General features: G+C 39.5%; 1 protein-coding gene across 1 annotated transcript in view; it reads left to right on the forward strand.

The window, feature by feature from the left end:
• The window catches only part of LOC141907619 (arf-GAP with GTPase, ANK repeat and PH domain-containing protein 1-like), a 32,010-nt gene extending 7,475 nt beyond the window's left edge, over window positions 1-24,535 (forward strand). The window contains exons 5-20 of the mRNA XM_074797325.1: window positions 1,720-1,861; window positions 2,695-2,829; window positions 3,339-3,541; window positions 4,233-4,424; window positions 5,441-5,536; window positions 6,885-6,992; window positions 11,247-11,348; window positions 12,086-12,190; window positions 12,849-13,002; window positions 14,596-14,715; window positions 15,956-16,198; window positions 16,626-16,743; window positions 17,751-17,852; window positions 18,278-18,365; window positions 19,120-19,287; window positions 20,640-24,535. Of these exons, the coding sequence (XP_074653426.1) occupies window positions 1,720-1,861; window positions 2,695-2,829; window positions 3,339-3,541; window positions 4,233-4,424; window positions 5,441-5,536; window positions 6,885-6,992; window positions 11,247-11,348; window positions 12,086-12,190; window positions 12,849-13,002; window positions 14,596-14,715; window positions 15,956-16,198; window positions 16,626-16,743; window positions 17,751-17,852; window positions 18,278-18,365; window positions 19,120-19,287; window positions 20,640-20,888 (2,325 nt within the window). The 3' untranslated portion in view covers window positions 20,889-24,535. The remainder of the gene's footprint in view (window positions 1-1,719; window positions 1,862-2,694; window positions 2,830-3,338; window positions 3,542-4,232; window positions 4,425-5,440; window positions 5,537-6,884; window positions 6,993-11,246; window positions 11,349-12,085; window positions 12,191-12,848; window positions 13,003-14,595; window positions 14,716-15,955; window positions 16,199-16,625; window positions 16,744-17,750; window positions 17,853-18,277; window positions 18,366-19,119; window positions 19,288-20,639) is intronic.
• Window positions 24,536-25,231: the final 696 nt, after the last annotated feature.

Genomic DNA, 25,231 nt, shown 5'->3' on the forward strand with positions numbered 1-25,231 from the left:
TTCGCTTAAACGTCCCAGATAAGATTGATCTAGTCAAGCTAAATGCGAGGCCAGTGTAGTCTTTGTATATAAGAAACAGGGCTCCCAGATGTCTTCTAAATCCTCTTATTTGGAAAAGTGTCCTCTAATGTCCTCTGATTTGAAGAAATATCCTCTAAGTCCTCCGAACAGCAGGTACAATTCATTCCGATGCCCCAGGGTCCGATCTAAACGCTTGTCTGATTGCCCGGGACAAGTATATTCTCATTAGGGCTGTTAGTAGGTTATCATTATCACTCGTCCACTGGGCTAGTGCAGTTTTATATCATTTAAAGCTTTTTCCCTATTGATACATCAGATGATTGTGCCACCAGTCGGACAGCATGTGTAGGGCGAGAAGATTTTTGAAGGGGCAAGTGGAATTTCAGATATGCATTTTGACTAGTCTGCAAATACCTTGGTTTTTTCATTTTTCATTTTAACCATCTGAAATTAATTATCGGAAACTTTTTATGTGAATTGAAATATGCTTAGTTTGCTATACGTTACTGATACATTTTCTTGGTATATTTTGTCCTCTATGTCCTCTACTTTTCAAATCAAGTCCTAATCTAAGAACTGTCCTCTAAGGCTTGTAAGGGGCACTCGTAAGCCCTGCTCAAAGATCTAAACGAAATTTCTCCAAAATGTCAAATGGTAAAATGTCGGTTCAGTATCAGATTGTCTTTATATTTGTGTTTTGAGTTTGAGTCCCTATTGATCCTTTAATTTTTGCTGCATACACTGCATTTTCCGTTATAGAAATCGGAATTTCGATTTTGTTTCATATCAAATCATCTCCTATGTGTTCCTTTATTGTTTGCTCTATACGGTTTTAAACTCAAAATCGATAGGTGCAGGATGTTTCCAAAACGTCACACGCGCATTAGGTGTCATACAATGTTTTCAAAATGTCATGCGCTGCAAAATGGTTAAACTACTTCTAGCTGGTATTGTTATTGGGATGAACTTAAGGATCGGATATAGATTATTGAACTTATTTACAACTTTTGATGACGATTCCTACTGCAGATCGGGTGAATTTTTGTGAATGAAATATGATATTTAATCTGGGTTTCTCGAAAACCGTATTGATTTCATTTGCCCCAAATTTTTTTTCGGATGAAATGTGTTCTTCATGTATAACAAAGATAATACAGCAGAATACGGAAAGAATTTCATTATCCCTAAAGCCGTACACGATGCTGGGAAACACAGAAATACGGAATCAAGCACGTTTGATCTCGGAAACATTGTTTCCCAAAACCATGTTTCTCGTGAATGCACTCAACACAGGGGAATGCTCGAAAACACGTTTCTTTTTCTTTTGTTTCCTCAATCGTGTACTTCGTACGCCTCAATCCATATGATATAGAGTTTAATTGAATTGAATTATGCGTTGGGCTTTACAGTGATGGGGCCAGTTGCTCAAAGGTTGGTTAAAGATAACTTGTCGTTAAATACCATAGTAACAATGAAATTTCATTGTTACTATGGTATTTATACCATTTATACCATATTCATTAATTATAATGAAATTTCAATTGTCACCATATCAACTATCCGCTGGTTAATTCTAACCAACCTTTGAGCAACTGGCACCTGATCTTTTCAAGCAACAATTGCGTATTCTGATTTCTAATTCCCACTTTCTCCTTTAGAATTGAATCTGCATTATTTCGTTGCGTTTTCTTTTTCCAGTTTACACATTGGGTCGATGCAGTTATATTTGTATTTTCGCTGGAGAATGAAATGAGTTTTCACACTGTTTATAATTACTACGCGAAAATGGCACATTATAGAAATACAGCTGAAATACCTCTGATACTCGTCGGTACTCAAGGTACGTGCAGGTCGTAGAATGATCTTTCTTAGGGGTCATTCATTTATTACGTAGGCATTAGGGGAGCGGGAGGGGTCAGTGCAATTGCGTACTGTAATGCTTAATGTATAAAATGAAATATGGCCGATTTTGGCGTACAGAGGGGGAGGGGGGTGAAAAATTCAAATTTTATGCGTACATAATAAATGAATGATCCCTTATTGGTTCTCGGGCTTCCGTGAGACCCTTATTTTCATATTGTCTGTCTGTGTGTGTCTCTGTGTCTGTCTTTTAGCAACTTAGCTTCGTTAATAGTGGGTCGATCTTGATGAAACCTGGGTAGGATATTAGTTTGCGGTCTAATTGCGCATTGAAAAGAATGGGCCCAGTGCATTAAGATTAAGTGCTCTTAAAACTGTGTTTTTCAGCTACATGACCTTGAAGATGACCTCATAACTGAGGAACGGGGTCAAAATTCAATTGTTTCTTGTGAACACTCTACAGACCACAATTTTTGCCTAATTGTCTTCAAATTCAGATGTATTGTGTATGATCAAAAAAATTGCGGACGATTTGGATATTTGTGGATAATTGGATCAAAAATGGCTGATTGGCTATCTTGGATTCTGAAATTATACACTTTGGTCATCAACTCAAAAAGTTATCGTGTTAGAACTTTCATATGAATATGTCAACTGGCATGACCTATCGCATGACCAAACTAGATCATGATGTCATCCAAGATGGCCGATTATGATTAAGCACCTGACCAAGCAGGCTTAGACGCATTTGCATCTTGGATTATTATTATTATTATTATTATTATTATTGATCATTTATTTGTTATTTTCTAGATGCAATAAGTGAAACTAATCCTCGCATTATAGACGATACCCGCGCTCGAAAACTCGCCGCTGATTTAAAACGCTGTTCGTATTATGAAACGTGCGCTACTTACGGTTTGAACGTTGAACGCGTTTTTCAAGATGGTAAGTTCTCGCAGTAGTTCTCGTCGCCTTTTGTGTACTGTGTAACTTCATTGGCATGGGTAACTACATGCTCGGCAGGGATTCGAACCTGATGGCATCGCTACACTCAGCCACAGCTCGAAACGCTGCCACGCTAGACCGAGTGCGCAGGTACATGCATCGGTATGCCGCGCGAAAACTTGTGGCACCAATCAGATTGCTCATTATACGTATAATACGTATAATCGCTGAGGTAAATTTCACGGAAGACTCTATAAATGGAAAAACCTGGGCTGAAATAAAAAATGGATCTGATTGCCTAATAATGACATCGTCTAAGCTGCCCACTCGGTATAGTGTGGTAGGCTTTCGTTCGGTGGCAATCTTGATGCCATCAGGTTCCAATTCCTGCCTGGGAGGATGGCGGGGTAACTATTGGTCTGCTGGGCCCTTGTGAAAAGTCTGGTCCACAAGCTGACGACTTAAAAACACCGTCATCATTATCGTTAGCTTATGGATTTGTTTTTCAGCGTGTTGTAAAATCGTTCAATCGAAGATGAACAATTCGTTGACGCCGAATAATTCTCGTCCGAGCACGCCGAATCACGCAATATCACGAGAATACATGAGACAGTCGTCGGCGAAGTCGACCGGTTACGACTCGCATAGTTCTGGCTCTAATTCCGGCTCCGGAACGTTTCATACACCCAGCAATAGTAGTCATAATATACAGGTAAAAGCGACATGAAATAAAATAAGCCCATTAAAACCCTTAAAACCTACCAGTTTGGGCGGGGTTGTATAGGCTATTTTTGGGAAGGAGAGAAGGGTCAGGGTCATGGAGGGAGTTTAAGGTCTTGGTTAATCACACATTAAGGGCTAGGCTGTGAAGGTTCACAATAACTAGCAGTAAAGCTACAACCTTGATAGTGATGAATTTATTCAAACGCACCAATCAGATCACATGAGTCATGTGAAAATGGCAGTCATTTTGATCAGTCATGATGACTGCCATTTTCATATCATGGGATATAGTTGCCACTTTTCTCACCGATAGTGGTATTGTAGATGTGATTGGCTGAGCTTGGTAGCGCGTGACGTGAATCATCAAAACACTTTAACAATGATCTTCTTTTGTATGTGTATCAAGTTTACTTTTTGTTGTGCAAGAGGGGAGGCTGGGGAGGAGGTTCTTCATCCATTTGAAACATGGACTCTTGGTTTCATATTTCAAACAATAAGAAGTAGAAGTTCCTCGTTAGTCTTGAAAACATGCTTCCCTTTTCAAATTCCTGACTACAGTTTTGACCTCTTTCGCCATGTTTTTGCCCTTGGCATGGAGGGATGAGCCTTGGACACACTAGCCTTTTACAGGGACATTTTGGCAGTAATTGAGCGGTATCTCACGGTGTACTCTTTTGCAGTCTCAGTATGTGTCTCGAGATTACGGCACGGTACGCGACGATCGTAAAGATAAAAAACATAAAGACCGACGGAAAGACGACAGCGGCGACCATTACGGATACAGCGTACCACCGTGCAATCAACAACAACAACAACTCTATCAACAACAATTACAACAACAACATCACATGGGAGGAGATCAGAGAGACCAGGTAGGAGACCGAGAGATGAGGTGGTCGGAAATATCCTACCGTACGCTCCGCTCTAGTCGGATTTTTTTTTTTTGGGATCGTAAAAATGTCTGGCTTGAGCAATTTCCGAGTCGGGATGGTGTATATGATTCATGTACATAAGGTCATCGTACACATCTGAGTTTAAAAGGTCGTTATCCGAGTTGATGGGATCAGCTTGAGCGGAGCCTTCCATAGTAGTTTCGTTTTATTTGTTCATAATCGCTGAAATTATTTCTTTGTCCACACGGATCTGAATCAGATACAATGTACGCACTGCGTACAGGGAAGAAGTCCTTTGATGAAAATCTAAGGACAATAATCGACTAATGGTCATGAACACGCTGATCGATAGATAACGTATCCACAGATCGACTGCTGTAGTCTGTCAGTAACCCTTAGGCCAAATACCCTTCATTGGATTTTGAAATTTTCCAATGCGGAGTGTATGAATCTTTGCACCCGTTAAATCCAACTAAATCAAGTTGCCTCACAAACTCACTTCATAAAAATTCAACCCGGAATATGTAATTAAGTCTCCAGGCGTGGTAGTTTGTGCCTTTAGGATCGTGTGAAGGCAAGTTTAAATATGCCTATTTGCGTATGGAGCATCCTCCCAAGGCAGGGATGGGGTGCTCTGCTGGTCATCCTGCAGAAAGTTCTGGAAAATGAGCCCCATTTTCATGCATTCTGGGTGTTTTAGGCCCCGCTTGATCATCTGATATGTTTAAATGTACCTTGTGCTTTGAAATGTAGCAATGAAAAACTGAAAATGAATAATACGAGAGATTTTACAAGGGGCGTGCTCTAGCAGCCAAAGCACCTGTCTCCCGGATCTGCGCCTGCTGCCCATCTGTGACCACAGGCACAGTTGTTACATTGTCACTATATTTATCAGCTGGTCAACTTTAAAACCTACTTTTTGAGCGACTTACTTCCTGGGTAAGGTTCGAGTCATTTCACTTAAAATGTTCACATATACAAATGTATGTTTTCAGGGTGTAGCTCCCGACGACCTTCAGGAAGCTGATGACGCCGCCGCTGGTTCGACATTTCTCAACAAAGTCTCGCGTTTGCGTTCTAGTTTGGTCTTAGTAAGTTTTTGGGCGATAAGCTAGCAATCGGCAATAGATTAGACTTAGTCTCGCGTTAAAACCTGCAGAAATTTGGTCGACGCAGCCATACGATTCAACCGTGGTCGATGGGCGGTTGAATCTTGTGGCATTGATACCCAGATTTTCAAGGTTTCTGGGTGCCTTCAACCACGGGGGTTTCCCTAATCTGTTTTGTGTTGGTAGACTGGATAACGGAAGCCTATGGACTATATTGTATAAATACGTGTCAATGTAAGAATTGAAAAATTGAAGAAGTCTACACGTGGTAATTCGGATTTGGAATCTTTAAAGAAAAAAAAAATCGAACTACGATTTGCCATTCCATCGTGAGTTGGAATGATTGCGGTCAAACTTCTTCAGCCTCACAATCTTACATATCGGGCTGTGTTAGTATTAGATCGGATAGTTAGTTGAAAGCTATTGCTTATCGCTGGAGATTGGGGTGATTTTATTTTTGTTTGTTTCGTTTTTAATTTTCGATGTTGTGTGAATTACTTTTTCGTTGTTAGTAAAGGTAGATGTGTGACGTAGTTAGTAAATGCGAAAAAAAAGCCCATCACTTTGAAGCATGAACGTTTTTTCCTACTAATATATCACTTATTACATTGTCTCCTGAAATCGGGTGATTTGATTTAACTCTTCGTTTATATGAATCTTGGCATGATTTCGACGCATATTCTAATCTCCTTGAGCTTTGAAACTATCCACGAAAATCACTGCTATTACGTAAGGACATCCTATCGTAATTCGACAACAGCTTACGTTGAGCCAATTTTCATGCCTAAGCTGCCTTCTACGCAGTTGCACAAAGCCACAATTTTGATTTGAACAATTTTATTAATTGGCGAATCCAGACTAGATTTGCTAGTGCTCCTTCAAAAATAAACAAACTCCAGAAAGCATTTTCAACTCGATCTACAAAATCAGCTAAGCCTAAAACCCTCATAATGCACAACAAATACGACTTCGATTTTGAAGATTTTCCAGATACAGCACCCCTATCTTCTGGCTATCGCATCGAGACTCCGGGACTCTCTTTGTCGGGCACGCAAAAATGTTCCCCGTTCAAAATTTATCGCCCCTGTTCGTGTGCAAGTACATATTCTAGTAATGCCCAGGCTGGGTGTGGAGAATTCTCGGTAGAATGTATTGACTCGTGAAATGACATTAACAAGCATCATAATAGTAGAACGCACGCCGATACCGTGTGTATACGTGTGTGGTGATTAGGGACTGGTCGTATGGTCGGCTGTATGAGGGTTAGACGATGATGGTTTTCATTTGGGGCGCCTGCGTGTGGTGTGACAATTTGTCTTATATCCAACAGGATCGACAATCGGACGACAGCAGTTGCAGCGGCAGCAAAGATTTACCGACGCCTAGTAGTACCCCTACGCAGTCTAGGAAAAATAGACGTCGATCTAATCTGTTTAGTGTAAGTAGTAGTAGATCATTTAACGAGCGGGGGTGTGCCAAAAAATACCCGCCCCGTGGTCAGGGAGACTTAAGAACAGTTCAGCCGCATTGCCTGTAGATTCGGGATAAGTCATCAGTTGTAATTTACCATTCACCAGTGTTAATCAACGATTTTCAGGGGACTATATGCGGCTTAGCACTTGATAACGGTATTTTTTACCATAAATTATTTAGAGAATGGACCTAGCTGCTTGACGCATTCACACTAGCATAAGTCCGAGCTAAACTGGCCTTTTCCGTATCAAGTCGCGATCACATATGCGCTCAAATTTGGCCTAGGTGGCTTATTCATGTTGGTACCAAATGAGGATGTGCCTGCTCGACACGTGTCAAATTTCGCCTGACCAAAATGTCAGACCCAGGCCTCGGCCAAATTTCATTTCAGCACTGGTGAGATTATTATGCGTGCATGTGTTGCGCATATAGGACAAGCCGTATAACCACTGGCCAAGTGGGACTAGTTCTATTGGTCTACTGGTAAGCGCGGGTTTTCGTACATAGAGAGCAAGCGTGCTAACCAGTAGACCAATAGAACTAGTTCCACTTGGCCAGTCGTTATACAGCTTGTCCTATATGTGTAACACATTCTCACCGGTTCTGGACATAACTCATCTCGCTTATTCCAGCATCGTTTTGATAGCATCGGTGATTCATGTGTGACCGCGCTCTATAATTTGGCACGGTATGTACGCGAATAGGGCCTAGTCCTGGCCAGTTTGATCTAGACCAAATGGTATTTGTGTGATCACGACGGCTTCTGGAAGGGCTGTCTGGCAAGATCGATGGGTCGCTCTTAAATTTTTAGATCGAACCATTTCTCTGTGTGTGGGTAAATAGAATCTGCTGTTAATTGCCCATCAATCAATGACGATATTCTGTCTTCTGGGGGACTAGTGGTAATAACTGTTCAACATATTATTCTTATCTGAATGTAGTTGAATTACCTTTTGAGTAAACATTCCTATCCAAGTATAGCAAAGAAGGCGCTTTCATTATAGACACAGATTTAATGCTTTTAGTACAAGTAAAGAAGAGAAGATTCATTCATATGAAATACTCATTTTCACCTATCATGTACTCCAGCAAGAACATGAATATGCATGTTGTGACAATTTCTCGGTAGACCCCTTCGTTCGAAGGTTTTTTCCTACAGAACACAAAGATTATTCGAATCGTTGATGTAGCCTAATATCATTCGAGAAGAATTTCTTCTAGAAATCCTCTTATTTATGGTGGTAGATGTGGGAACACTGTACAGAATTGCAGATTTGCGGGCATGGAGTATGGAACGCGATGAATGAAAAAAAAGTCTTATTTTAACATAATGATTTTTTACGAAGCACTTCGATACAACGACGAACTTACATGTGAGAAATTTGCGCAGCATGTGTTGTTGACACTTTCCAAAAAATAGGTGGCAATGCCAGACATGTTATCATAGTTCAAAGACAACTTAGTTCGGCAATGATGTCAGAAATACGTAATAACATAGCAACATGCGCATAGTACAAACAGTGAAACATATTCAAATCCAAAACTTTATTTTCTTAATTTAAGCACGCAAATAGCGTTTTAGTATTGGACTAAGATTCTTCGTATTCGTATTTTGTGTAGTAGGAAAACAAAGTTTGTTGGCCAAGTTTTTACTGTGCCTCCAGTCATATGTTTACCGCACTAATCATAGCCTACTGACACTGCTATTAATCTGATGTTGAATAGTGACCAAAGTATATCGTCATATTTGACTACATCATTGAAAAAATCATATGTCGGCGCAGTGCTCGGATTTTTCTGTTTTTTTTTTTTTCATTCATCGCGTTCCATACATAAAATCTGGTCAAATCTAACTCACAATTCTTGATCGGTGAAAAGTGGATGGGTGGGTACTGAAGTTGTTTTAGTAGTACATATGGCACATCCCTGAACGTCGTCCTCCTACTATAACTATGCAATATAATATATATATATATATATATATATATATATATATATATATATATATATATATATATATATATCATATATGCATATAACGTCTTTCCAACCAGTCTATATGTGATCAAATCCAATCCTAGAGATATAATTTCGATTTGCCATTAATCAGCTCTTCAATGATTAATTAATTAATCATCATTTTTATTATTATTATTATTATTATTATTATTATCGTGATTATAATAAAGGGATTAATTGCGTTGATTATTTTCGAGCTGATGTGTTGATTATTGAATTTGTTACGCTTCCAATTGTTTCTATTTCCAATAAAATCTGACTTACGTATGCCCCGTGCACTACGCAGAATAATTCGAATGATTCAATAGCCTTCGAATAGGTTGATAGTCACATGTATTGTATTGAAATTCGGAGAGGAAATTCATCCTTCCCTGTTTCCCCAAAATTTCGCTCGAGAATAAGGCCCGTTTTTTTTTTTATTACCCGTCGCAACTTAGCACACTTTTTTTTTACATAAATGACTCCTCGTAGTCATCGCACAAAAATCCTGATGATGTGTTATCTATCGGTAAATCAAGATCATTCTAATGACTTAACTCCGGATGTATTTACGGTAGAGACTTAGATCAAGCCTTTCAACGGTCACTGCTGTCTTGATCGCGACAACATCATCTGACGTCACTGGGGATTCCCTTCTGTCACTCTTTCAGTTGAGTTGGTGCCATCCCCTGGGTGCAGGCTAGCAGGTTGACAAGGAGGGCATCCCCAGTGACGTCTGATGATGGCGTCACTGTGATCAAGTAAAGTCGGTAAAATGATTTTGATTTATCAATTTCCTGGACAGATGAATCTACTTAATTCTGTATCTATCATTACTATAGCCATAATTACACAAATACGATTTAGGCCCGGATCAAGTCAAAGTCAAATTTGGCTTGTGCCTAACGGTAATTAAAGAGCGTGCTCACACGTAAACCACTGACCTGTACTAAATGCTGTTGCAATTCATGCACATGAATTTTACCAGTGTTAAAATTTGGCTCTGACCTGGTCTGAGGTTTTTGGTTGGGCCAAATTCAAGGACTATTTGGACCAGGCACGGGCCCGTTTGGCACCCGTGTGAACAGTTGTTCCTGGCAAAATTTGACATGTGCCAAAAACGCTTTTGTGATTGCGGCTTACTTATTGGAATGTATATCTCCCCTGAGAAACTATTGATGTATGAATATGTACATTGTTGCATGTGTATATAGCAGCAGGGAAGATCTACTAGACAACGAACACCATGTGTAGACATGTTTAGAAGAGGCTGGAATTTTTTGTGCGTTACGAAGGAATTGCTTCGTGATTTTCTAAAAATGTTTGACGAACTGTATTAACTCACAGATCGTTGATATTACTGAGGCCTTTTTTGATTAGCGTACTTGGAGTACGGTCAATATTTATCAGGGGAGAAATGGAAAGGCAAAGGGGAAAAATAGAAAATTAAACAAACTTTTTGCTAATTATTAGATCGAAAATTAAGACAGTTATATAGAGAAATTTTTTGTTGTTGTTGGAAGAGAAAATACCTGGTATATAAGAAAACACGGCATAGAGGACTGAAAATTATTTTTCGTTTTAGTATGAAGCTTTCGGCGGAATTTCAGTAGCGAAAATGTACTCCCAAGTGTTAATAAAAGCCTGACCAAAGTGCGTCTGTAGTTATTTGAATACATACCCAAAGATATAAAAAGAAATAATCTATTACAAAGAACAGCAATTTCATAACTCTTATGCTTAAATCTATACTCAACAAATACAAAGAAATCATTGATTACCCGTATGAAGAAATGCAATTTCCTAACTATTATGCAATACTAGTGACCGCAATTACAATGCAATGCCAGTCTTATCTATACCTAGTATTTTTTCATATTCAAGGTATGTAGGTGTCGGAAGTGAAATATATTTTCGCGCAAAAGCTACATTCTTGAAATGGTTTCACTAGCGCTTATTTCTTTAATCTGGAAGCAAAAATTGTGCCAATGCATAAATGTTTCGTTGCCTTATTTGCTTTTGGTGAGTTGCGGGTTCGAACGCTCTATCTGTTTGTTTGTGTATTTGTGTTTTTGTATCTTGTCTTTTTCCCCCCTGAGGACTATAAGTTTCTACGAATGTTATTTATTTCTGGTTGCTTATTCGATGATGCCGTCGGACAGTTTGTAGTAACGGTTGTATTTTGCCCGACATATATTTTACAAGTGTTCACTTTTTGCAGCAGAAAAAAGGCGACGCGGCTCCACCGCCTAGTCAGAGCGAGGAGGTACGAAGGAGTAAAAATGGCGAAGTCGGTAGTGGCAGAGCTATACCTATTAAGCAGGTACAAAAATTTTACATACTCTTTTTACTCCTATACACAATCGCGTTTCTTTAACTGTGGACATAGGAAAATGACTCAAGTAATTCTGGTAATGGTGAGGTAATCCTGAATTATGTTCAGTCTGGGTGTAACGAAGCTCCCAGAAGTATCAGCTGTGCAGTCCTGAAATAGTATGCTGTCGCTGATTAATACATATGTACATATAGTCCAGAGGTGGATTCAGAGGCCAATTTTGTAGGACTTGTCACATCCCATAAGGGCACTCTGATGTCCCAAAAAGTGAACTCACGCACTGAGGGGCTAATTTGGGACTAAGTCCAAAAAGGGCAATTTGATGTTCAAAGAGGCGATGTTACGTGTACCCGGTACTCCCGCACTGAAATACACTAATTGTCTTTTTTGGACGAGAGGAAAACGGGCACTCAAGGAAATTTGATGAACTTGTATGGGTCTCATAAGTCCCTCTGGATCCACCCCTGACCCAGTCTACATATCTAGCCAATCAGAAATCTTGTGCGGTGTAAAAGGCCAATGAAGGGCTAGCAGGATTCATCGGCAGCGAACGTGTTGAGTCCTCTTTCGTAATTACTCTGAATCAGAGTCCCTGAAATCTCTTTGTATCGTGAATCATCTATAACTCATTTGCTCTCCCTTATGGTTTCCTCGCCTGTATCGTCCCGTGTAGGAGTCAAGCCTGGTTGTAGGCATTAATTCATTCTGGACGTGTATATTTACAGGGCTATCTTTATAAGAAATCGACGAAAGCTTTGAATAAAGAGTGGAAAAAGAAATACGTCACGCTTAAAGACGATGGAATACTCACCTATCATCCGAACTTACACGTAAGTTTACCTACAAGATAAGCCAAGTAAGTCGGTTATAATGAAATCATCCTCAATGATAATGTACATTCTGTAAACCATGTGCAAGTCAGATGACCAGGTACTGGAGGATTTTCTGCGACTTCGAAAAACTGTGAGAAAGTCAAATTTTCCAGCTTTAGAGCGAAAACTATGACATATTAAAAGAGACAGAGTTCAACCTTAATGCTATATATAGACTTTCTTATATTACCACTTATTAATAGAGGCATACTAGTACTATGTATAGACTTTCTTAGTCAGGGCCTACATGTCCTAACAACTTTGTGACAAGAAAATTGGGAAAACATGTTCAAAGACTCAACATTTTCCTCTAGTGTTAATCTGACTTTCACTGATCCGACGTATGGTTTACTCAATAGTTTATATTGGAGTATGTTTTGAGAGGCCTAACGATCTTCTATCAACTTGTCAACCGATTTGCTCAATTGATAAGCCATTCACTTTATTCATTGTTCTTCCAAAACGTATTTAATTTGAAACCAATTCGTGATTTGATTATTAGTGAAATAAGCGTTTTTTCTTTCTATTTACAATTTGTATGTATGCATTCACAAGTATTTTCCATTCTACCAGTGGTCCGTCAATCATACAAGTAATTATGATATCGTATTCTTAGGATTATATGGATGATGTACATGGCAAAGAAATCTCGTTGTTACGAACAACCGTAAAAATACCAGGCATGATGAAACCTCGTTGCGCTACGAAAGGCTCCATGTCGACCAACGGCCTTCTGAAATCACAACTGAACGATTTATCGCATAAAGATGGTAACTACTTTCTCCTAAACAATACCGTTGTTCTCGTTATTAGCGACAGGTCATTTCCGGGAGTGGCTTCGAACGAATAATGGAAAAACAAGTCTAAAGCTTGTTTTGCAAGACGATTATTTCAGCTATCTGAACTTAAATCAGGGTCGTTTTTGTTCTGTACCCGTCTCAGTTTCATTGTTGTTATATTTTAGTTGGGAACGAAAAATTCTACGAAGTTTTGAAAATTTGAACTCTATACTGAGGTCCAGCGTTCCTCGGAGATTTTAAGTTAATAACCGATGATAGTTTTCAACGTCAACGTGAAAGTAAAATCAACGACTTAATCTCAAATCTTAGTTAATCCATATGAAATTGGGTTATAGATTTAGAGGGGATTGATTACCGAAATGAAACTGGGTCATGGTCAATGTTGTTTGCTTAGGGACTGTGTGATTGGGCTCTGTCAAAAGAGGAAATATCGACTTAATCTTTTGATGGCTAGGTTTGGCAGTTTGTGTCGATTCTTCCGTCTCAAGTGATGGTAGAAATCTTCTGCTGACAAGAATATTCCTTCTTCTAGAAAAGCACAATATTGAAAAGAGCCTCATTGACTAGTGCTAATTCCTTCATATATAAAATTGCACTTTCATTTTCTTTCACCAATCAATCAACCAATCAATCAACCAATAATCAATAATATTAACCACCTCACTGCAAAGGGTGCTTTATGGAGCTGTCATCAGATTTCTTTGGTTTAATAAGTGTAGTTTTCGTCAGTATCTGGTGTGAAAGTCTAGTCAATCCAGCATCCATGGGTTCGAATCATGGTGGTGGCAGGTTCGTCTCGGGTCTCTCGCTGTTTATAGTCAAGAAATAGAAAACTTCAATCCACCAATAATTCCCTAATCGCTGCATCCAGCAAGGATTGAAACCATCACGACTGCTATATGGTATGAAACTCTGCCCTATTATACAATGCGCATGACTGTAGTCACACTTGTACGGTTTGTTCATGTATCTACCCTAAACACTTTCGCCATTTTTCATTGGAATTTGTGATAGGAAATAATTCACAAACTTTTGCTAAAGAGATAGTCCATTTGGGTAGGGTTTTGTACCCTTGTCTCCATGCCATCAGATTCGAAGGGTGCTGTGAGCTTGAGGGATTTAAACACAGAAGTCGTGATCACACGGAGGCAATTTTGCCTGGGTCAGTCGGGCCTGGAGCAGGCCGAGTCAAATTTGGCCTGTGCCTAATTATGGAGCACATTCACGCATAAACCACTCACTCCTCAAAATCATGCCAGCGTGGAACCAGAACCAGTAAGCGTTCACATGGAATAATATGACTTAATTTAGCAAGTGCCTGGTCCGACGTTTTTGAGTGGGCCAAATTTGGCCCGTGTCAACCAGGTACAGACCGATTTGGCACCAGTGTAAACGATTAGCCTGGGCTCAAATGGACCAAATTTTACTCGGGGGTCAAAAGCGCTTGTGTGAAAAAATAACTGTTGCAGCTAGGTGGTTAACGAAACTTGTGTTGTCTTGCTGAGCAGTGTCGTATGTGTGCGTGGCGCATGTCTATGTCGTCGTTATGTGTGGATGTTTCAGATTCAGTGGATCCCAATATGATAATCTCTTCAGGAAAAAACGACACGCCGAACATCAAAAAGCGTCACAAACGAGCGAAAAGCGGAGCGCTGAAGAACGTCGATTCCAATCAACAAGACGGTAAGAAGAATCTAATAGTGGATCGAAATGTTAATTCGAAAAAGTTTACTCGATTAATCCTTCCTATTAACCCCTTTGCTGCACATGAAATTTTGAAAACCTCATACAGTGGCACCCGAAGTGGGTATGACGTTTTGGAAACGTCCCGCACCTATTGATTTCGAACTTTAAACTGCATAGAGCGAACAGTTAAGAAATGCATGTGAGACAATTTTTGTGTGAAATAAAATCGAAAATTTAGATTTTTTTCATGAAAACGCAATATGCACTGGCAGTATGAGTGCGTATACAGTGAAAGGGTTAAATTGACAACTCTCTCTAAATCCACCCACTATATACAGATTTGAAAGTTTTAAAATCGAGAATCTATTCCGATCGTTAAAATTTGATAGAAAAGATACAACGTCGTGTCTGTATGATGAATTTTCGATCGAATAAATTCTCGATTTTAAAACTTTCAAATCTGTTTGGTTTGTGTGGTTAAGTGTGGTTAATCTACCACCAGTGTTTTCATTGGAGTTTGGACTATTCGCGACAAAAATGCGACTCTTGAAGAATACCAATAGACTGATGAAAATATAAATAAAAATTTATATGGAATACTTCCAAATAAAAAAAGAAATCAATTTCAACAGTTTCAGCTTCTAGATAGAACTGAGCGATATGCTCTGTCATGTTCATATGTACATCAAATACTCAAAAATTTCAAAAATCTTGATTTTTGTATGGAATTTTTACATGTTGGGTGTCTAGTTTATTCAAGCTAATGGGTTCAAATCCCTCTGTAACCCTTTTTGTGTAGCAGACAATAATGAGTCCGGACGTATTCAGTTGGCTTGAAGAGTGCCGGCAGGGTGGATGCGGGTGGCTTGAGGGCTGATAACAAACAGTACCACTTACAGATGAACTAAAGAAATACCTGGGTCTGGTTTTGTAGACTGGTGTTAACTTTGGTGTTGACTTCTACCCCAATGATAACTCAATTGAAAATGAATTGAATTAGCCTCATGATATTTGAGTTCAAGATAATTAATGCCAGTCTATAAAACCAGCCCCAGTCATATTATCCAGTCATATTATCACCACAATTTCATGGAGGGATTGGCAAAACTTTACTTGCAATCGTAAATGTCTGATGGTGATACCTGCACTGATATCAAGACCGTAATAACTACCAGTCCTGGTACTTTGAACCATTCAGGCCGTTTACCGTAACGTATCGTGTGCAAATTATTTCCAGATTCGGATGCATTTGAATTCATGATCGTGTCGATAGACAATAAAACGTGGCATTTCGAAGGAGCGAACCATGAAGAACGCGAGGAATGGGTCTCGGCTATAGAACAACAAATATTATGTAGTTTGCAAGCAAATCAGAGCGGAAAGTCGAAGAGCCGAACGATGACATTATCGGATCCGAGTGCTGTTCAAACTATTCGCATGGTTCGTGGCAATGGATATTGTGCAGACTGTGACGCCCCTAGTGAGTATTATTGGAACTATAGAAGTTGCGGTCGAGGTATCGCATGTATTGTGGCAAAAGCCTAGCATATAACCTGGGATAATCCTTAACTGTAGCGGTAACATTGTCAGGATGGCCGCTGACCTGGAACACCTAGAAAACTCAAAGAAGCAAAAAAATTAGGGGAAACTGGAATATGACAAATTTGCACTCAAAAAACCAGGAAAAAATCAGGCCATTTTGGATATCTTATTGACAACACATTTCTTTATCAATATGTGATTCATTAAAAGTGAATGAATAACAACATTTCAAACCAAAACTTCAGACTGAGCTACGATTGGTGGGTGGAGTACTGGAGTAAAAAATGCAGAGGAATATTATATGATCGATCTAATATGGATGGTGATGTTGATGTGTTTTTATTTTATTTTCATTTTCGTTACAGATCCTGACTGGGCTAGTATAAATCTTGGTGCTCTTGTATGTATCGAATGCTCAGGTATTCATCGTAACCTAGGAACGCATGTATCGAGAGTTCGTTCGTTAGACCTAGATGAATGGCCGTAAGTAAATGAAAAAATAAAAAGATTTAACTTGAAATCCGCAGCCTGAACTAAATCCCCTCGCCATTCCACACATTTGGCAAATTCTTGATATCATCCAGATTTGAGAACTCCACCTCTTAAGAGGGATATTTTTGATCGCTAATGAACTAAAAATGAATATTGCTTGGTTACTACTCTTCAATTTCTTCTAAACTTTTCTCATCGGCAAATATTTTTTCAGTGAAACTATACCATACAATCATTGGGGACGCCAATCTTATATATATTTGATGACCTGTCTGACAAAATTTCCATTTCGGAGCCTAAAAATCTAGTTCGAAGTTCATTGAAAATGAACTAATTTTCACCATCTATAACTGAGTGCATTGTTGCACCATCTGGTGTGTGCTGGTACCCCATTGTATAATAGCAAAAGAAATACACAAAATTCTAGATGGAGGGACGTATGAGGAAACCTATCAAGGTTTTTAAGATTTTCATGCCAACCTCTTACTCCCAATCACACTAAACTCGCTTTCACACCACACTCACACAAAATATATACAAGTGCCAGATGGCAGAAACTGGCAAAAATATTGAAATGTTTAACGAAGCAGAGTAAAAGAGATACTCTTTGAGAGCGTGACACGTTTAAAAACAGGAGGGGGGATACTGACCTCATGATCTTCAGTTAGTGAGGCAAGTTATTTCCAAAGAGGGCTGACACTTATACTGAAAATTTCTTTCGATTTGTTACAAATTGGTCTTAAACGTTCTCAAATTGCCAGATATTGGTCATTATACAAACACTTGGCAATAGTGAATGTCGGAAGGGAGGTAGTTCAAAGGCGCCAGATTGATGATACCCGCATCAATTATTGTTGTGAGAATTGGAGTGGAATGAAGACGCCGATAACAATTGAATCGAAACGTTGACCTTTTCATGAAGCGTACTCAGCTGAGATGAGGTAGATAAAGTCTCTATAACTGAGGGATTAACATTTCTGTTACTTCGTTTGTTACAGGCCTGAACTGGTAGCAGTGATGACATGTATTGGCAACGCGTTAGCGAACAGTGTTTGGGAGAACAGCATTCGGCGTCAAAAACCGTCTCCAACGTCTCAAAGGTAACGCATAATACAAGGCAGATCTAATCTGTTTATAACAACAATGTTGGAGAATCTTCCCAGGACCCATATTCTTCGTCGTTGTGCGTAACACTTTACACATTATTTGGTAACTTAATTACCATAGCCCTAACTTTCGATAATCTCTCCATGGGGAGAAGAAACATCTGAGCCACTGTTCTCAGCGTTTAGGAGTTGCATATTTGTCTAGATAAAGAGGCAATGTGGATAAGTCTGTTACCCGAGGACACTACAGTAATGTAAGGGGTTAGAACCCACAATCTTGCATCTAAGAGTCGCCCATACTGATTGAGAGTCGCTCTAACCACTCGCCCATACCGATCCACGACTATCGAGTAAACGCTTAAGAGGTGAAATTAGATCTATCAGTTTAAAACTCGACGATGAATGTTTTATTATTGCAGAGAACTTAAGGAGACTTATATTCGTGCTAAGTATGAACATAAGGAATATTTGCCTCCGCTTCCATTTCCTGAAAAACCGATAGGTCAAGTAAGTAAAGACGATACACTCGTATGTTTCCATATGTTCACCAGGGGCTCTAAAAGTACTGAAATTTTCAATCTGACCAGATAATCCAGGAAGAAAGAAACTAAATATTTGGATGGATATATGAAAGCTGTGGGTTATAATGACGAAATGGCTGATGAAATAATTGAAATGCACACACGATTTCTATCATTGAAAATTGAGAGAGTGGCCATGTTTGTGTTCTGCTGCTTCGCGTAAATACCGCGCGGTGGCGCAACTGCGCGGAGTGGGGCCCATACGTCGAGCATTTGAAAGGCTGAATCCAAGAACATGTCTATCGCACTTTTGAGTTTAAACGCCTACTTTCACTGAGTAGCCACTTGAACAATAAGCAAATAACGAAATCGGCTACTTTTCCTGTAGTATATACATTTAAAAACAGTCACTCTGAAATAGTCTACCTTTCAATTCCGTTGGTTTTTCATATCGGCTGTTTGAAGGAGTCTGCTACTGAAAAGTGAATGTTTATAAACATCTGGTTCTGATATATAGTGTGCTAGCAGTGAAGGTAAAACCACCTGATTGTAAACAGTGACTTTGTGATAGTCACTTTTACCGTAGCAGCTACTCTCAAAATGCATTGTTTCTTAAAGTTTGATTCAGCATTTCATTTTAGCACCACTTACCGAGGGAACGTGGTGTCCCTGGACCCTATAGTTTGTCTCATGAATTACATCTCTCTTCCCTTCAAACAATGTTCCCTTTTGTATTACAGCAATTGATCGATTCTATAGTACGAGATGATATACGCAATGTGATAATATTATTGGCGTATGCCGGTCCTGATGATGTGAACGCACCATACAGTAAACAGGATGCTCGTACCGCTTTACATATCGCCGCGGCGCTCGGTAACTTCGTCTACGTTCAACTACTACTTTGGGTAAGTTTTCCAATCCTTCTCACTCGCTCCTTCAGCAGGGATTTCACTCGCTCCTTCAGCAGGGATTTAATCCACTATTTAATTGCACCACGAGAGTCCTGTGCAGTTAGCTCAGTTGGTATAGAGTAAAGGACTGGGAACCGAGAGGTCCCTAGTTCGAAACCATCTCCGGCGTTGGCTGTCGAGACACATACATGGACTAAGCTCTGAAAACTTAGTAAGGTTGTGAGCCATAACAACCTATAAAAAGGCCCTGGCTGTCTCTTAAGACCCACTAGGGTTACACTGTTACTTGCAGTTGGGACTTCTCTTCTAAACTGCCACTCCGCCACAGCGCGCAACCGTGCTCGATTAGCCTCAGCGTAGTTGCACGCCTTACCCATGCACGAATGTGGGGAGCCAATCTGATAGCTTGCTGTATATTTGTGGATAGCTAGCTGACAACCTTTGTACATAGAATAACCCGGGCTGAAATTAAACAATTTCTGATTGGATAATAACGACGTAATGGCTGGCTAAGTGCACGAATAGATGCTTAGAAAGCTTACATAGAAACTCTTGTCACCTTAAATGCTATCAGATAAGCCGGACTGCCACCAGCTCTTCCATCCGTGATAATGATGATGGCGATGATACGCACTGGGCCGGGGCTAATCAGGCAGGGTTTCGTGACGTGGCAGAATGTCACCGATGCCATCAGATTCAAATCCCTATCGACGGAGGATGGGAAATGGCTGCTTACTTTGTCTTCTAATGATATACTGTCTAAAAATCTTTCAGTCACGCTACCGGACCGTGCAAAATTTTGGTCCATGATTTCATTAGTATAATTGGTTCATCTACTTTCAATATACGTTGATTTGTTCGTAAAGACTTATGCATTGAAATTCAATATGGTAATTCCTCTTGCGATTATTTTCATTGATCTTCTATCAATGATCATTTATTCGACATACACACTCGCATAATGGAAACATTCATTATCGAGTTGAACTGGTAAAAGTTGATAAAAAAATGCAGAAGATACATAGAAAAGGTAGATCAACTGATAACTAACTATATCGTGGACCAGAACAATGCATGCCTGGATGGTTTGACGGACAGGACACACGCAAAGTATTGCTGAAAACAACTCAGTCTGTTGTATACTTAGACCAAAATCGGTTTGATTTACTTAATTGTCTGTCTTGTAACAGTTGTAGTCATAAGACAAGGTATCATTGATTATGTATGATTTAGTACGGTATCAAAACATGATTAGTGGGCAGTTGACAGTTCAAAACTAATCTAGTAGGCCTATTGTGGTTTCTCCGAAGTCAGTAAATGTTAATCGCGTATTCAATTACTTTCAGTACAACGCCAATGTGAAAGTCGTCGATAAAGATGGCCGAAATGCGCTGTACTACGCGCGGACGTCGAAAGTTCCCGAATGCGTTTCGCTGTTACAAAACAACGGCTGTCCAGAGAACCCGACGTTGCCACGCCGACGTAGCAGTCAACACCAATATCAACAAGGACCAGTACCCGTACAGCCGCCGGTGCCGCCGTCTGGTGGCAATAAGAAAGACAGTTTCGAATCGTTGCCGTCGAGCGTCATATGACTAACCGCCTCGCGACCGCTGTAGCGAATACCACGGAGCATTAAAGGGAACAAAAAAGAATGACATTTTCGTCGCAATGCATACTATTACCCGACTACGTAAATTCGATGGATTCGGGCCTGCGAATCCGCCGACGCTTTCATGAGTTTCAGTTTAGCAGTTTAGAGAAAAAAAGAATCGGATTTTACCTCAATATCGAGAAATATCGTCTTGTTGTGTCGGTGTTAAATGAGATACGCGAATCCTGCATTGAACATCAACTGTCTCTCTTGTCTCTCTATAGCTGTGTATATTGAACGTCGCTTGTGTCTTGACATTGTAGCAAATATTACATTGTGTAGATCGAGTAGTTTTTCGATTTTAATAGCGCGGAGCTGAGCTCTGGGTAGATAGTAAGACGGTTAGAAGCCGAGAGTTATTATTCGAATGAAACGAAAACTACGCATAATTTACGAAATTCCGTTTCGTGACAATTCAGGAAAAAAAAAAAAAAAGATCGACGGATTTTAATCTAACCGCGCTGAAAATCATAATGGGTGACCGGAACTGGGTCCTGTCGTTGCGTAACTCCGAATTTGATAAGTCCGGATTTCAGATTGTTGAAAAATGGGGTTTCAATCGAAGGCCAATCTAGTCATTAAACAAGAAATTATTGATTATACATCGATATCGGGTATCGATTATTCGGTCAATGATGATTATTTATTATTAAATCGATATATATTTTCGTCGCCATTGAAGATGATTATTTTGTAGCCTATTTGCGTCGTTTGCCACGTTTTGAGTGAATTCGAATGAATTTGAGATTGAAAGAGGAAATATAACTGCCTTTTGTGTGAACAAATACCGTATATGAAGTCAACCTCGGTTATTCCCTCTTAATGATATTCGCTTTAGATTTCTGTGTCCAATTGGTACTTCGTAATCCATATTTTCACTTATTCCGTAGACAAATACCTAAAAATACGTGGTCCCATCGTCAAATTTGTATTTAAGTCCTCGCATTTTCCGTGTCAGCTATCGGGATCATACATTTGTAGTGAAACGAATATAATGGTGTTTAGACCGATCAGTGTAGTACATAGTGACTTTCCACTTAGTAACGATGTTCAACGGCGCTGTTGATAGTTTTAAACTTCATGTGCAGCTATGAACAGGAAAGTTGTCTCTGAACGAAGTGACGTTGGTAGAGAGTAGTTCCGGATTTGAGGTGCTAGAACTTAGAACGAACGGCCGCTTGAGTTGATAACTATGAGGTCAAAATTGTTATTCGTGGTATTCTCAGAAACGAAATACAATATATAACAGGTGCCAACTGTCTTTGACCTCCTGCATTTGGTGGCGGTGCCCGGTTTGGGGTTATGTTTAGCGCGTAGTCTTTTACGACCTCCGAAGTCTCCATCGGAAATTTCCGGTTGGCTCCACAAAAAATCCGAATCACACCACCTCCTCGGAAAGGAGGTTCGGGACTCTCCGAAAGGTCATGTAACTAATGATAGAGTAAGATTGGAGGCAAACAGATTCTCTGATCTGATAAAAGAGTACACCCATAAAGTGTCTTTACAGGGTAGCTAAAATCTAAGTTATTACAGTGTTTTCAATAAAAAATTAACAAGCCAGGTCCCTTCGAAAAACAGGAGGGTCCCATAATATGTCACAGTCCCTGAAACGAAAGCTAGTTTGAAAAAACAGGCGGGTCCTTTAGAAACGACAGACGGGTCTGGGACCTGGGACCTGGCTCTTATTGAAAACACTGTAACACCCGATTTGTAGGACTGCCGATTATCTGTAATCCGTACATAACAAAATACTGAAATGCTCGGTCCCAAGCGATACCGATTAACCGAGGTTGACTGTTAACGTGTAATAACAATAGCGGTCTGGTACCTAAACAACTTACGTATGGCGAGCTCAACGGTGAAATTTTTCGTACTGTTTTGTATTTGTCACCAGAAAAAAGACTCTTCTTGTGTACAACGAAACCCGATGGAAATATTGATATTATTATCTTCGTATTTATGTTCTTCAAAAGAGTAAAGTAGTAATGTATGCGTACGTGTAGTAGTAATTCGTAGGCAGCATGCCAGAAATAATATTCATGAAAGAAACTTTTTTGTCTGCCAGAGGTTAACGCAAATGTACTCAAATATTTCGTTGCTTTTTTGATAACCGAGTGCGCACATTGATTACGTGTGTGTGTGCGTGCGTGTGTTTGTGAAAGCTTGTGCTTTATAAGAACAATGCTCATTTAGGTCGTATTTATTGGCTGTGTTGAACTGAAGAATTACCGGTTGCGTCGTACCTATTTATGACGAGCATTTTCTATTCAAAAATGTCTGTGTATCCTCCACGACTTGCGGCACGGGATTCCATTCGACATGTCGTGAGTTGGAATTTTGTCAGAGATTTTACGGTGGAACCTCGTTACTTACAGCGAACTTCACGGGACCAGAAAATATGTTCGTTATAACCGATAGTTCGTTATATCCAGTATGAAATTAATCAAATTGTCTTACTCGCGACGGATTCCTATATTTGTCATAACCGATGAATCGTTGTATCCGAGTTAGTTGTAACGAGGTTCTACTGTATAATGATCAAACAGACCAGAGTTGGTCGCGTTATTATTGTATGCAACCGCGGGATGCCAGGTCATCGGTTCAAATCCTTCCCACTACCCCAGTGTCCCTTTCGCGATGACCTTAAAAGTGCTTAACAAATATCATCATTGTCATCATCATCATCATCACTGTCATCAAAACTAAAAGTCAAAATTTTTAAGGTTGGCTGTCAACTATGAGGTATTTCGTAGTTCCACTGCAATTGTCACCTAAATGATTTATCTTGTAGCTGATTATCTTGTTCACACGAAATTCAGGTCTTAGGAAATATGTGTGTACCGCATACTTCCGAATTGGCCAGAATACCGCGCTTACAGAACCAATTGCGTTCACACCTGATTCGGTGCTTAGTAAGCCCAGTTTAGTTATTCATCCGTGATGTCGATGTTGGGAGAGTTTCCCAGATGACGTTTCAGTGCTGTCTTCGTTTTCTTGTACCGGTATTTTCAATTCTTTCTTAACTTACTCTCTTGTCCTTTTAAAGGCTGGGGTTAAGCTTTGGATCTTTTGGGACCGTAAAAATGTGTCCAACTTAAGGGTGATATCCATATAAGAGTTGGATGTTTTGTATTTCGTAGTGTCGCAAAAAAATATTTCAAAAAACATTTATCGAAATATTATTTGTTTGAACACTTATCCGATTTGATCGGTACCTACTCGGGCGGAGAGTCTCTACTGTATAAAGCGCAGGTCAGCTGCGTTCTTCCATTCTGGGATTTGAACCTGATGGCATGGCGAGGTATAAAAACTTGCTCTTGAGCCCGATTCTGAAGCGCTCCTGTCAACCATGACGGGCAGATTATGAAATTCATTATGAAATTAATGATGATCCACTTTCAAATACGCTTAATTTGTAGGTCGTTTTAGTGATATGAAAGCAAAATTCATATGCGCGTAAATTTTACTTTCTGTTTTCATCGCCGATGATAGATTTTAACGCAAGTATGTCGCTGTACAGTTTATGACTGAGAGCTATGATTGTAATTATTTGTTTTGTAAAAACGAAGATAGCATGTTTTATTATTATTATCATTATTATTATTATTGATTATTATTAAGTAATTGAAATTATTAATTAATTAATTATTGATATGAGATAGTTTCATTTTTTGTACATTGTACTGTGACGATGTGTTTATATGAATATATTGATGTAGAAACCGAGACTGTTAATATTAATACGACATTTGATGTAAAAAAGATAAAAGATATGAATAAAGTTATAATATTAATGGTTGTACGTATCTGAAAATAATGCGTTATCGTTTTATTGACTTTGTCGTATTGTTGTAATAACGGCTGAGACCAGTTCCGAAATAAGCTCCCACTCATGTCTCTGACTAGTGGGTTTAGCGACATGCCTAATAAGTAGTATCACAGGATTCATAGAGGTCCTCAAAAGCCATGGAATGGGAATTGGTCAATTCAAGGCCTTGAAAGTCATGGAAAGGCCTCTTACATCCTTGAATGATGGTCATGGTCCTTGAATGGCATCTGCCTTACCACGCCAATACAATTTGAAGCTTTTTGTCACACCTTCTGGGCTCTATGGCTCGGTTTCGGCCTTTGTAGCGTATATGTAAATTTCAGAGAATGGATCAAAATGTTTCAGGCACCGAAAACTGAAATTTGCCACAGGGGCCTGACACAAAATGGTTTTGAATCGTATCCTAGGTGCTAAATATGAAAGAACGTGTTTTTCAATCTCTGCGTGGTTTTAAT

Source organism: Tubulanus polymorphus, chromosome 6, assembly GCF_964204645.1.
Source record: "Tubulanus polymorphus chromosome 6, tnTubPoly1.2, whole genome shotgun sequence".
NCBI lineage: Eukaryota > Metazoa > Nemertea > Palaeonemertea > Tubulaniformes > Tubulanidae > Tubulanus > Tubulanus polymorphus.